Source organism: Oncorhynchus mykiss, chromosome 4 (assembly GCF_057628025.1).
Source record: "Oncorhynchus mykiss isolate SJ-2025 chromosome 4, ASM5762802v1, whole genome shotgun sequence".
NCBI lineage: Eukaryota > Metazoa > Chordata > Actinopteri > Salmoniformes > Salmonidae > Oncorhynchus > Oncorhynchus mykiss.
In genome coordinates this window covers 76,244,610-76,258,693 of record NC_143025.1, presented here as the reverse complement: position 1 = coordinate 76,258,693, position 14,084 = coordinate 76,244,610, and the positions used below count along the sequence as shown (strand labels likewise).

Genomic DNA, 14,084 nt, shown 5'->3' with positions numbered 1-14,084 from the left:
TCAGATAGAATGTAAAGAGATGTAGAGAGAATCGTTCAATAGCCATGCACAACACTTCTTATTAATTCACATAAATCTACAGCGCGGTGTTTTCTTTCCACTCCCAGTTACAACCTCTGCGCGAGCCTTCGGAACTCTTACTTCACTTGCCTCAGAGTGAGCCGCCTGAGTCGGGTGACGTCATCCTGGCACACAAGAGTTGGGAGTAGAAAGCAGGGACAAGCTAAGTGGGTGAAGGAAGTGGAGTTCTCCACCCTCCGCCTTCTCTGACACTTCTCATAAATATTACTAAGCTTTCATCTAACGACTCACAGCAGAAAGTCACCTCTGCTTCGGGTTTGAACAAGCATTATTTTACCAGTCGTTGTTTATCAGTTAAGAAGAGCATTGTTTTTTGTTGGTTTAGACTATTTGTGTTCCGTGGCTTCTGGACTCGCTTGGTAGACAGTCCGTCTGTTTTGGTGCGCCGCTACGGCAGTTTTCTACCCAACTTTGTGCGCCTTGTTGCGCTCTGCGCACCCGAGGAGTCGTTGCCTCTCGCATGGTGTAGACGGCTCTCTATCCGGCTGTCGCGCTGCTGTCCACACAGCCAGGACTTTGTGAAACTCAACGTCCAATACTTGCAGATACTCCAAAATCCATCTTGATAGCTGGAATTTTATAATCCTTGGAAAATATACAGTTGGCCGACTCAGGAGTCAGGACTTTACATAAATCTATTGGTTTCAGAGAAAACTGTAGATTTAATGTTTTGATATCGTTCAGCTGATGCTTTTGCACAGACAGAGGATTTTGATTCTGAAAATAGAAAATAAACGAGTGTCCACGATGAGCAAACCCGCCGGTTCAACAAGTGGGTGTTTGGATATTCTGAATGTTAAATCAAGTAAGCATACTAAAGTTTATCTTTCTTCTTAAACTATAATTGGTTAGTAAGGTATTTATCATTGTTATAATGCAAACATGTATGAATCGAAAAGTAATAGGATATTATGTGAAAGGCGTTGAAACATTGCGAAATGAAGTCATCGACAATTTACGTTTACCTTGGAGTTGCGGTACGATACATCTGGTAACCCATTTTATAACTTAAACTATGACGTCGGTTTTGTACAATAATTGTGCATGTTCTCAGGCCTACTTAAAAAAAATGTTATTTTAATGTTACAATGTATTTCATAGGAATGGTACAGGGCCTAGCCTATCCATTAATCAAACTAAATTGAGCGCTGTAGGCCTATGCTTCTTCGTTTCCAGTTTAATTCCAGTTATTTGTTGTTGATAAGTACGGCATTATTCTCTCATAAAAACAACACGGCATATTTCTGCTTGTTTTGCGATGTTTATTTCTAAAAAGATTAGTAAAGGTAAAACATGTAGGACTAAATGTTCCTGAAATTTTGTGCGAAACACCCAAACTATCAAAACGATGAAAAAAATGTACGTGAAAGAGACACCAACTATATGGAGGTAGGCCAACGAGCCAATGGGCTATTATTGGCATGATAGCCCAAATGCTCATTTCTTGATAAACAATTGTGTTGATTATGTCTATTTGCCAATATGTGTGTGTGTGTGTGTGTGTGTGTGTGTGTGTGTTTGTTTGACATGACAAATATTTTTTACCATACTGATTTTTAAATGGCATACACAAATAATTGCCCTTGCATTTTGTTATAATGAATTATGTTCTATGGTTGAAAAATTTGCAGGACTTTATGGGACTTTGTACATCATAAATTAAAGAAAACATTAAAGTTCTGGATTTCGGGAAATTATAAGGAATGTTTACATGTGTGTGCAAATAACTGGAATAATGAGGCAACAACAATTAGCCTATATTCTATATACTGTAGCTTAATGCATGTATTTTTGGTTTGTTATTGTGTTAAGTGTTGTTAAACTGCATTACGTCCAAACGAAATATGCCTATAACGCATATAGGTTATTATTTGTTTCACCAATGCCTTGTTGGTTGCTATTTTGGCCTAGTCTCATAGGCCTTGGCAAATCTCAGAAAGCAATCTACAAGTATTCACATTCATGCAGCTTTTAAATGAGAATAATTCACAATTGTTGTAGCCCAATATTGCATTCTTTCCTCCAAGTTCATTGCACACATTGTGGGTGGTCACAAAAACATTTCTCTCAGTTAGTAAAACTCAGTCTAACTTCTTTCAGCAGGTTTTGGGGTTGATGGTAATTACGGTAATGGAATATGCCATATATCTTTAAGCAATTAAGGCACACAATGGCGACGACTGGAACCCCTATTGAGAGAAGTTACTGACGTGTTCCCCCACACACCAAAATCAAACGTCATTTTTATTTCATAAAATTTTCCTTCACCAGCTTTATGGGAAATGTGCCCGTTATTAGTCCGTAATTATAATTGTCTAACGAGGACATTGCGATACTGGATTCATTCCTTGTGTGATGCCTATACTTCTTGGCATATAAACTTTTCAGAGGCGCAGTTAGGCTATCGCCCAACGTTTATTGATCGTTTCGACGGTTTATACAGTTATTTATTTTAAACGAATAGTTTTGATTAACTTAGGCCAATTTATTCGTTTTTGTTGTAAGCCTGGCCATGGCACCAAATATTTTCTCAAAATCTTTGAAATGCATCCTGGATTTTCAATCCTTTATAAAACCACGTGATATAGAAATGTAATTGCCAACGACTTCTTTGGTACTCTTTGCATAATTGGTGTGCTGAAGTCCCAACTCCTCACCGAAGTCGATTGTTTTTGATGCTCTGTCGTTATGGGGTCGTATCCGAATTCCCATGCTACCCTTTTTGACGGGTCACTGCATGGTGAATCAATGAGCAGGTGGCAAAACGTCAGTGTAATTACATAGCCTTCTATTCCCTATATAAAAAAGACTCCCTCATATACATACAAATATACTTCTTTTAAATAGATTTGAATAAAAAATCTTTACAGAAATCACGTTTTTTCATTTACTCCGGGGTCGATTTACATACACTTCATTTGAGTTGGTGAAACGAGTTGGTGCGCATTATTCTCTGTGCCGTGTCACTCCCTAATCCGCAGGCCTACAGACCTGCGGGATAAAGCAGCTGTCGAGTCCCATTATGAGGGGGAGTTGGCAGCTTGTAGAGATCGGGGCAGTCAGACGAGGTTCAATGGGGAAAATCATTAAGTTAACACTTTCCCTAATGTCTCCATTGTATGCCCCCTGGAATTGTCTTTAGAGACCTCAGATATGACGCTTCCCACAACCGAACTCACAAGAAACTTGCGGGTGCATTCCCATGGCGGGGCGGTATATGAAGACACTGTACACTGTCTGTTGTCACGTTACTGTGTGTTTTGTTTTGTCCTCCTTCGTTAAAAGGGAGGGAGGGGTGATGAGGAGGAGGGGTACAGGGCATGAGTTTGGATGCAGAATTTATTCAGATGGGTGCTCTTTCCAAGTGCAAAACACCTTTCTGAATCTTGATCTTAAGGAACAACGTACATTAGCTTTCAAAATAAACAAATATAAATTAATTAATTTGTATTTATTCTTTCCAGGTCGTATCTTGGATATCCCGTGTAAAGTGTGTGGGGACCGGAGCTCTGGGAAACACTATGGCGTGTACGCGTGTGACGGCTGCTCTGGCTTCTTCAAGAGGAGCATCCGCAGAAACAGGACATACGTCTGTAAATCAGGTTCTCAGGTAATAGGCCTAACTACAGTGTTTTTCCAATTTAATGTTAAACCTATTTCAAGTGCAGGTGGGGACTTTATCCTAAATGTATCCAAACATGACGCACACATTGGGCATTTTACGCACGGTCATGCTGCGTCTTTATCGGCCAGTCTTGAGTCTCCAGGGTTAAATCTCTCCTAAGACCTGTCTCTGTGAGCGGCCAGCCACCCAGGGCACGACAGGGCCTAATTGCATCGCCACCCAAGGCCATTGACTGGCGCTAAACACAGTCCTGCTTTAATGTATCAGGTGTAATCCAATCTAATGTAATGACACTAACCCGAGGATTTAGCCAACAGTGGGCGGAATAGCCCTACTTATCCTCGGAGATGAGACTGCTGCTGAGCCGCGGGGGATCGAGTCAATAGCTGTGATAATAACACATCCTTCACCTGTAGAATGGCGTCCCAGGAAAATAACTGTTTAAAGGTCCAATGCAGCCGTTTTTATCTCAAAATCAAATCATTTCTGGGTAACAATGAAGTACCTTACTGCGAAACAAAAACAGCTTGTGAGGAAATAGCAAATCATCAAGCAAGAATTTGCGAGGACTGTCTGGGAGTGGTCTGGGTGGGGAGGGGAAACTAGCTATTTGGAACTCTCGTTGTCTATTAACTAATTTACTGGCTGGTGATATCACCAGGCAGGCCAAAACTCCATCCCACCAAAACAATACGATTTTCAAGCTCTTAGAGTAAAAGGGCATTATCATAGTTTTCACAATTTCACAGTCCAACCGCATGCCGTGGAATCCAACCGCATCCAACCGCATGCCGTGGAAATATATATAAAACGCATGAAATCACGTTTTTGACTGCACTGGGCCTTTAACAGCCATTCGCTTCTCCCCCAAACACAGCGTGTCATTCACTCACTGTGCCAGAGCCTTCATAGTGTTAAGAACATCGTTGGGGGGCAGGTATCCTAGTTGTTAAAGCGCTGGACTCGAAACCGTAAAGTTGCAAGGTCGAATCCCCGACCTGACAAGGTAAAAATCTGTAGTTCTGCCCCTGAACAAGGCAGTTAACCCACTGTTCCGAGGCCCATTATTAAAAATAGGAATTTGTTCTTAACTGACTTGCCTAGTTAAATAAAGTTTAAAAAAAAATCTCACTATGTATCTTCAACAGCCGATCTGTAACGTTGCTCTTAAAAACATTCCCAAATCTACGAGTGATCCAGACCACTCATAGAGCAGCATTAGATGTTTTTTGCCCTTCCGCATCACTTTATCTACAGAGGATCTCCGCTAAACATAGAATCAAGTCTGTCTGACTGTGACCGCCGATAAATTCAGAACAAAGTTGACTATAAATACAAAGTTGCCAAAGTACTTTCAATTTTTGCAAACAAGTGAAAGATAAAACGATGCTTCAAATTAAATCAGAGATCACGGCATTAAAAGATAAATAGGCAACATGGGCCTATATATTTAAATAAAATGTAAATCATACTCCGTTTTTTTTTGCGACTAGGCTACTGTCTGTAATTTTTGTTTCATGATGTGTGACAAGATGCATTATTATTGGGTAAGCATAATAAGCCGCTTCAATATTTGCAGACATAGATGGTAATATTTCTCTAGTCTAGGAGCCGATCCGTCGTCGGTATTGTGGAATAATTCTAATGTTTAAGTAAGATTTGAGTAGAGAAGGCTGATCCGAGAGCAGCGTTGCTTTTCTTTATATCCTATCAGTTTCGACACATGGTTGAACGACGCAATTAGCGAAAGTTCTCTCTACTTGCTTGAAAAGTTGCCTCGTAAACAACGATACAACTGGTAGGCTACGATCATCGTAATGGTTAATCTACATCCCAACAGGGAAACGAGGCCCAGAGCAATTACATGTAACCTCTCTCTCTCTCTCTCTCACTCTCTCTCTCACTCTCTCGTTTCCATTATAGGGAGGATGCCCCGTGGACAAAACGCACAGAAACCAATGCCGAGCGTGCCGTTTGAAAAAGTGCCTTGACGTGAACATGAATAAAGACGGTAATAGGCTTAATTTAATTATTATTTTGGCTACACGCCGGCAGTGACATTTCGGTTTGAGGCGGTCAAATCGGATGGAAAAGTGTATTTAACGTAATCAGCTGAGAGCGGGGTAAACAGAGGACGTATTCATAACATTCTCATAAGAGGCAAAGCCTTTTACCTCACCGAGCTTTGAACAAAATAAGAACTTTGATAAATAAGGCATTCACAGACGAGTAGGTCTAGTTTACTAAAGAGTATTGTCCCTGCTCTCCAATTTGACAGCCGTTCAGCACGAGAGGGGTCCCAGGACTTCCACCATACGCAAGCAGGTCGCCCTATATTTCCGGGGGCACAAAGAGGTGAACGGTTCATCGACCCACTTCCCGGGCTCGAGCCTACCGGGGCCGCCGTTTTTCACTACGGTCACGCAATTGGAGCCACATAACTTGGAAATGAGCACCGTAGCCAGCACGCCGGAGAGGCAGGCCATCGTTGGACTGGCCCAGCCCACCCCGAAGGTAAGCCCCTGTCCTCGGCTCACCCTTCACTCACCGAGCTGCGCTATGTGCCCAATGAGTCAATGAGTACAAACAAGCACTTTGGAAAAACACAACGTGCTTCTTTCTCAACTTTTAAGAGGTTTAGAAGTTGACATTCCGGTCCCGATTCAGCAGCTTCGAGTCACACAATATGTAATTCATATTTTCACCTCCATCCAACGCAGGCAACATGAGCTTATAATTAGACCCACAGTTTAATCTAGTGTTGGTGCTTTGTTTTATGAGATACACACATATTAGTCACAAATGTGGCACCGATGTATTTGATCACGCTATTTATTAGTCCTATAGCACATTATTTTATTCAAATGGCACCCCGAGGCCCTATTTGTTTATATTGACCTCTTGCATTGCAGTACCCTCACGAGGTCAGCGGCACGCCCATGTACCTCTACGAGGTCGCTACGGAGTCCGTGTGTGAGTCAGCTGCGCGCCTGCTCTTCATGAGCATCAAGTGGGCCAAGAGCGTTCCCGCCTTCTCCACGCTCCCCTTACCTGACCAGGTAAGCCACTATATTCAGTATGGATATTATAGGATAGATATTAGCCAATAAGTTACATTATTAGGCTATCCCTTTCCAAAAATAAAAGTTGCAATTGCATAGGCCTAAGTACAGTAATCAAATAATATAACTAATGTGTTCAAACCTTAATTCTCTATCAATATTTTCTTGGAAGTATATTAGGCATGCTCATTGTGTGGCGCTGACTGAGGTTTGTAATCTGTTTTACAGTTGATCCTGTTGGAGGACGCCTGGAGGGAACTGTTTGTTCTGGGCATAGCGCAGTGGGCCATTCCGGTGGACTCCAACACCCTGCTCGCTGTTTCCGGTATGTAACCCATATGACCAATCAACAGGTTAACTCTACTTAACCGATTACATTTAGGCTACTTACTATCATGTTACGTTTAGATTATTTTCGTTTCGATTCCATGGGATTTAAATGTGGCGTTGGAAGGAAAGCGAAAATAGAGACAGATTCTCTATTCCATTTATTTAAAGGTATGAACACAGACAACACAGAGTCCCAGCGGTTGAATAACATAATCTCAGAAATACAAGCCCTGCAGGAGGTCGTAACTCGCTTCAGACAGCTGCGTCTGGATGCAACCGAGTTCGCCTGTTTGAAGTGCATCGTCACGTTCAAAGCTGGTGAGTTGAAGAGGGCCGTCATAAAAAATTATATTAAAATAAATTATCCTCACTAAAATCACAAGAAGGCAGGGTTGGGGTTAATTTAATTTGAATTGCAGTCAATTCAGCAATTAATTGAAATTCCAATTCCCAATTCCAACTATATTCCATGCTTTTTAATAAGAAAAATGTGGAATTGGAATTTTATTTACTTTCTGAATTGAAATGGAATTGTCCCTGCAAGGTCACCAATAGTTTAGAAGAAATAATAATAATAGCCAAGGATGTTAATGGCAAAAACAAAATAGATATGTTTTTTTGAAACATTTCAATGCAGATGTCTGAAGTACTTTGACCATGCATTTGTCAGGTACATGTGAATATAATGGCAGTCAGTAACCATATTGTCTGTGCCTTTTCCCTTCAAGCTGTGCCAACGCATGGCGGGTCAGAGTTGAGGAGTTTTCGCAACGCCAGTGCCATCGCTGCACTACAGGATGAGGCACAGCTCACCCTAAACAGTTACATACACACCAGGTGAGACATTTGATACAAACTAACAGTTTATAAATTATTTATTTCTTAACAGATATGCAGACACTTGTTTATTTAAGCTATTTGTTCACTATACCAAAATACTTGGCACACAAGTGGCCAGCCAATATGGGCATATTTCTGTACAGTAGGCTATTATGCACAGCAAGATAGGCTACCCTGCAAACAAAAATTAGTTGTTAGAACATCCCCAGAACGTTACGAAATGGTCGCCTAATGCCATGGTCCTGTGGAGGTTTTGTCTAGTGCATTAAGAGAGGTGCATTAACCAAAATGTTTCTTTTTTTAAGTAGGCAAGTCAGTTAAGAATACATTCTTATTTTTGATGACAGCCAAGGAACTTCCTTATTCAGTGGCAGAAAGACAGATTTTTACCTTGTCAGCTCAGGGATTCGAACTTGCAACCTTTTGGTTCCTAGTCAAACGCTCTAATCACTAGGCTACCTACCGCCCCAATGTCAGTCATTTTTTTGTTAAATGCAAGTTATTTTTTGTTTTTTAAACAACTAATTGACAGACATTGGTTAAATTATTTGAATACCATTTCGTCCATTTCTGTGAGCTCAATGCGCACATTTCTCTACAGTTTCTCAGGAGATAAATCAGATCAAATCCCCGAACTATGCGATGTAGTAGGGAGTTGTAGTTTCCAACACGCCAATGCTCTACATAGTTTAGCACAGAAAACGTTATAATTAACTACAATGACCATAATCCATTGAGCGGTTTAACTTGTCCCTTATGTGTTTCTTTTACGCCTGCTACAAGTAAGACACAGAATGTGCGTAAGAGGGGATACATAGAGAACAGTTTCTTTACTAGCTATCTCCACCTGAAAATACATGATCTAAATGATTGATAGTTGGTATTCAGTAGTCATAAAAGTATGCTTTATTTAATTTGAAGAACTACTAAAATAGTGACAGCATAGACAGTAGCTCTATAGAGACGAAAGGAGTTGGATTGAAAGAATAAATCAAATCAAATCAAATCTTTGAATTGATTTTGATTTGATTTGATTTGAAAGAATAAAGTCATCAAATATAACAAATGTAATATACACAACAACTTAAATATTTTATTTGAGTAAAGTAATGTGAATAACTGATGATAAGCAGTAATGGACAGTCACTACCGTCATGGGACTTTTATTCATTGTTTTATTCTGTGTTGATACAGCATTCAACCCACATAATGCATAGTGCATTTAATGTTGAAAAAATAATCGAAACCAGAATCGTTACTTTTTTAAACCCGAACCGACCTCAAAAAGCACTAATCGCTCAGTGCTAATTGTGACAAGCATCACTACATCACACCTGCCCAGACCCACTAGCCCCACCCCTATCTCCATGCCCTTATCACTTTCTGCCACATGGCCTCAAACTGCATTATTTTGTTTCTCTCCATCGCCATGCTCTTAAAATCTTTAGATAATAAAGCATTTGAACTTTCCATTACCTGAACAACGAAGGATTGATTTACTTTTTAAAAGATACTTAATGAGAAGAGTATTGTCCAACCCATCGAGTATCTCATTGCACCTTCATATGTCAGGTCTTGAAATATACAGACAGACAAATGAAAATAACATTTGCACTGCAATTCTTCTGACATCTATCTTTCCAACTCCGCTCACAACGTTTGAAATTTGTAACATTCCCAGAAGGCATAAATTCAGCTTTGTGTCAGTATAATATTTATTTGATCAATTCTCAATCTTGAGCAAATGGCACCACTTTACAACTGAGTATGTAGGTTAATAATGTTTAGGGATGATGCACCCGCGGAGCCCCCATTCACAATGAACACATCAAGTAGCCTAGGCCTATAGACGCAACGTTTTTGTAGGACATTACATTTACTGATAGATTCATCAACAATCAACGCTAACTTGCATCAAAATCACATTTACAGTTAGCAATCTAGCTAATATGTTTTGAGTTCCCACTTCCTCAGGTAGTGTAGCATAGGCCTATAGCTTAGGCCAATATGCACAAAAGAGATATCTGTTGAGCAAAAATATAATATTTAGAGTTAGCTAGTTAATGTGATTTCAGTTCCCACTTCCTCAGGTGGTTCATTTTGTAGCATATAGGCTAGCCTAGGTCAATATGAACAAAAAATATGTTAATCACTTTAGAGCCCTAAAGAAATCGGATCATTCTGAATCCCAATTTGACAGGTGGCATTCTTTGGAAATGTTAGATGAACTAGCTAACTTATTTCTTGAATCATACAATCTCAGTTGAATAACATTTAGTCTAGAAATCTGGCACTAATGGAAAGTAATTGTGATATAACTTTTTGTCCATATCGCCCAGCTCTATGAGAGCATCCTAAAAACATACTTGATTACATCTCAATCCCCACAACTAACGGGGTAGGAACTAGAAAGACCCTTATTGGGGACCATGACACAATGTCTTGCCTAAGCAAACTAACACCTGTATGAAACATCCCTGTGTGGTCATTGAATGTCATGAGGACCTCCTGTCAGAGCCAAACGGGGGCGTTTATCTAATGATCATTAAAATAATTTATTGTAACCTTCTGTTGGTAGCAGACCAGGATCTGTACTGGATGTCCCCTTGAGTTTACTGAATGTCCTGGATATAATGTCCCATTGGAGCAACCTGGGGACCTTTTTGTAATGTACCTTAACGATCATGCTGCGACCTTATTGTAACGTTTTGTCTGTAATAATCCAGGACCTGTCTGAAACATTCCCTTGTAGTTATTGAATGTCCAGAGGATGATGTTCTGTCAAAACCAAATAGGAACCTATTTCTAACGCTTCCTGGTCATCAAAATACTTCATTATAACGTTATAGCGCGACCAAAGCAGGACCTGTACTGAACGTCATCTTATGGTTCCGAGGTTAACGTAATGTTTTGATGTTCCTATAATGTTCAAAGAACATCAGTGCGAAAACATCTTGCCGAAACCCTAAAAGGGACCTAATGGGAACGTTGCCTAATGTCCTTAAGATGTTCCGTTTGCTGGGTACTTGGTCAATTCATATAAACAGTTACATACAAGCAAAAATTTTCAGGGAGTCACTGTGCAATTAGAAAACAGTCACAAATGAAATTTAAAGACAAGGAAATAATTGCATCTTTCTTGTTTTTGTTATTGCAGATATCCAACTCAGCCCTGCCGCTTTGGGAAGCTGCTTCTGCTTCTACCAGCTCTGCGGTCAGTCAGCCCGTCCACCATAGAGGAAGTATTTTTCAAGAAGACCATCGGGAATGTGCCCATCACAAGGCTCCTGTCTGATATGTACAAATCAAGCGATATATGAGTTTATTTCCCCTGCTTTTGAGTGTCTGCAAATGCTCAGACACAAATGTTCTAATGGGCGCATGGCAAGTTGAACTTTAAGAACGGAGTAATTTGTAAATTACATGCATATTGAAGACAGTAAAAAAAGCTTGATTTTACCAAGTAGAACAATCATCTTTGGGTTAGGCTTAAGTTTTGAGGATGTAATTTCCCTAATAGAAATGCCTAGACAATTTAAGTAGGTTACAATTTCACAAAATACTGCAATCTCTGTTTTTTACAAAATAAGGATAATCTTTAATTGTAAAGACTTTAACAGTGGAATGAGCTGTCCATAATTGATGAACCTATAAAAATGTAGAGATGTTTTTGAGTGTCTCTAAGACCAATGAGCTTCACAACAAATGCCCTTTCAATCTTTTATTGCATCGTTCAATCTGAGTGAATGGAAGAAACCAAAAAAGATTACTCGCAACTCGAGCCACGGTCAAATGTGATATGGGTTGCACTTGACCCAGTGCTGAAACCAAAGGCCGTGGAGCGTCACAACTGCCGAAGAGGAGGCACCACCTCCTCAAGATGGGACAACACCGACTGTTCTCTACAAGCTCGTGTGATTATCCCATACACTCAGAGGATTGAGAGGAAAGATCCGATCAGGGCCCATTTTAATTTAAAAAAAAAATCTATCTGGATTTCGCCTATCGGACAGGATTAAATGTATAGAAATATAATTAATAGAACGGGAGACCCCATTCAAGTATATGATTAGTCTGTTCTATTAATTATATTTATATGCATTTAATCCTCCCTGATAGGGGAAAACTATATACAGTACCAGTCAAAAGTTTGGACACACCTACTCATTCAAGGTTTTTTCTTTAATTTTTACTAGTTTCTACATTGTAGAATAATAGTGAAGACATCAAAACTATGGAATAACACCTATGAAATCATGTAGTAACCAAAAAAGTGTTAAAATCAAAATATATTTTATATTTGAGATTCTTCAAAGTAGCCACCCTTTGCCTTGACAGTTTTGCACACTCTTGGCATTCGCTCAACCAGCTTCATGAGGTAGTCCCCTGGAATGCGTTTCAATTAACAGGTGTGCCTTGTTAAAAGTTAATTTGTGGAATTGGTCTCCTTAATGAGTTTGAGCCAATCAGTTGTGTTGTGACAAGGTAGGGATGGTATATAGAAGATAGCCCTATTTGGTAAAAGACCAAGTCCATATTATGGCAAGAACAGCTCAAATAAGCAAAGAGAAATGACAGTCCATCATTACTTTAAGACATGGTCAGTCAATTTGGAAAATGTCAAGAAATTTTAAAATCACAAAAAACATCAAGTGCCATGATGAAACTGGCTGTCATGAGGACTGCCACAGGAAAGGAAGACTCAGAGTTACCTCTGGTGCAGAGGATAAGTTCATTCGAGTTACCAGCCTCATAAATCGCAGCCCAAATAAATGCTTTGCAGAGTTCAAGTAACAGACACATCAAAACATCAACTGTTCAGAGACCGTGAATCAGGCCTTTATGGTCGAATTGCTGCAAAGAAACCACTACTAATGGACACCAATAATAAGAATATACTTGCTTGAGCCAAGAAACACAAGCAATGGACCTTAGACTGGTGGAAATCTGTCCAAATTTGAGATTTTTGGTTCCAACCATGTTCTCCGCATGTGTGGTTCCCACCGTGGAGGAGGAGGTGTGATGGTGCTTTGCTGGTGACACTGTCAGTGATTTATTTAGAATGCAAGGCACACTTAACCAGCATGGCTACCACAGCATTCTGCAGCAATACACCACCCAAACTGGTTTGCACTTAGTGGGACTATAATTAGTTTTTCATCAGGACAATGACCCAACACACCTCCAGGCTGTATAAGGGCTATTTTACCAAAAAGGAGAGTGATGGAGTGCTGCATCAGATGACCTGGCCTCCACAAATACTCAACCCAATTGAGATGGTTTGGGATGAGTTGGACCGCAGAGTGAAGGAAAAGCAGCCAACAAGCGCTCAGCATATGTGGGAACTCCGTCAAGACCGTTGGAAAAGCATTCCTCATGAAGCTGGTTGAGAGAATGCCAAGTGTGCAAAGCTGTCACCAAGGTAAAGGGTGGCTACTTTGAAGGATATAAAATATATTTTGATTTAAAAAAAAATTGGTTACGACATGATTCCATGTCTTCACTATAATTATACAATGTAGAAAATAGTGAATATAAAGAAACTCTTGGATAAGGTATTGAAACTTGACTGGTACTGTGTGTATATAACTGGCCCTGAGGACTTGACAAAAGCTGTTTTAAGCTCTCAAATTTAGAAATAAAACAAGTAATTGTAATGAGCAGGGTTCTACGTTCAAGGCTGAGTGAAATGTCACCTGTTTGTGTTGGTGTGTCAGTGTGTGGGGAAGAATTAAAAATGATTACTTTGTGAAGTTAGACACTAACACTGGAAAAAAATATTCAGCACTTGGATTTTTTAATTTTGCTGTTGGCTGTAAATATTTTTTCTCTGTTGTACAAAGTGGGAGTAATAATTTTGTGAGAGTTGTCCTGAAATATATTAGAAGAATAAATGATATTGAATTATAGGTGTCCCAAATATTCATTGAGTTATCCCTATGCCACACTGATTGCTAAATGCATTTTATTTTCACTAAATATGCTATCCAGCTTCTTCAGGTATAAGGGAGTTTTGGAATCCAAACCACGTGAATGTGAACCAGAAAGAAGGGTACAATTCCCTGAAACCCCAATGAGAACAAATGCCATGAGTTTTAAAGTTAGACTGCAGTAGAGTGCATATTGAGTCATGGCAAATACAATGT

The 14,084-nt window shown here is 39.8% G+C and overlaps 1 protein-coding gene across 1 annotated transcript; it reads left to right on the top strand.

The window, feature by feature from the left end:
- The first annotated feature begins 208 nt into the window (after positions 1-208).
- LOC110522357 (nuclear receptor subfamily 2 group E member 1) lies at positions 209-13,847 on the top strand. The gene is made up of 9 exons (XM_021600698.3): positions 209-886; positions 3,546-3,691; positions 5,630-5,717; positions 5,985-6,220; positions 6,619-6,765; positions 6,997-7,093; positions 7,267-7,416; positions 7,827-7,935; positions 11,096-13,847. Exons 1-9 carry the CDS (start codon positions 769-771, stop codon positions 11,256-11,258), a joined length of 1,254 nt encoding a protein of 417 aa, XP_021456373.2. The 5' UTR covers positions 209-768; the 3' UTR covers positions 11,259-13,847.
- Positions 13,848-14,084: the final 237 nt, after the last annotated feature.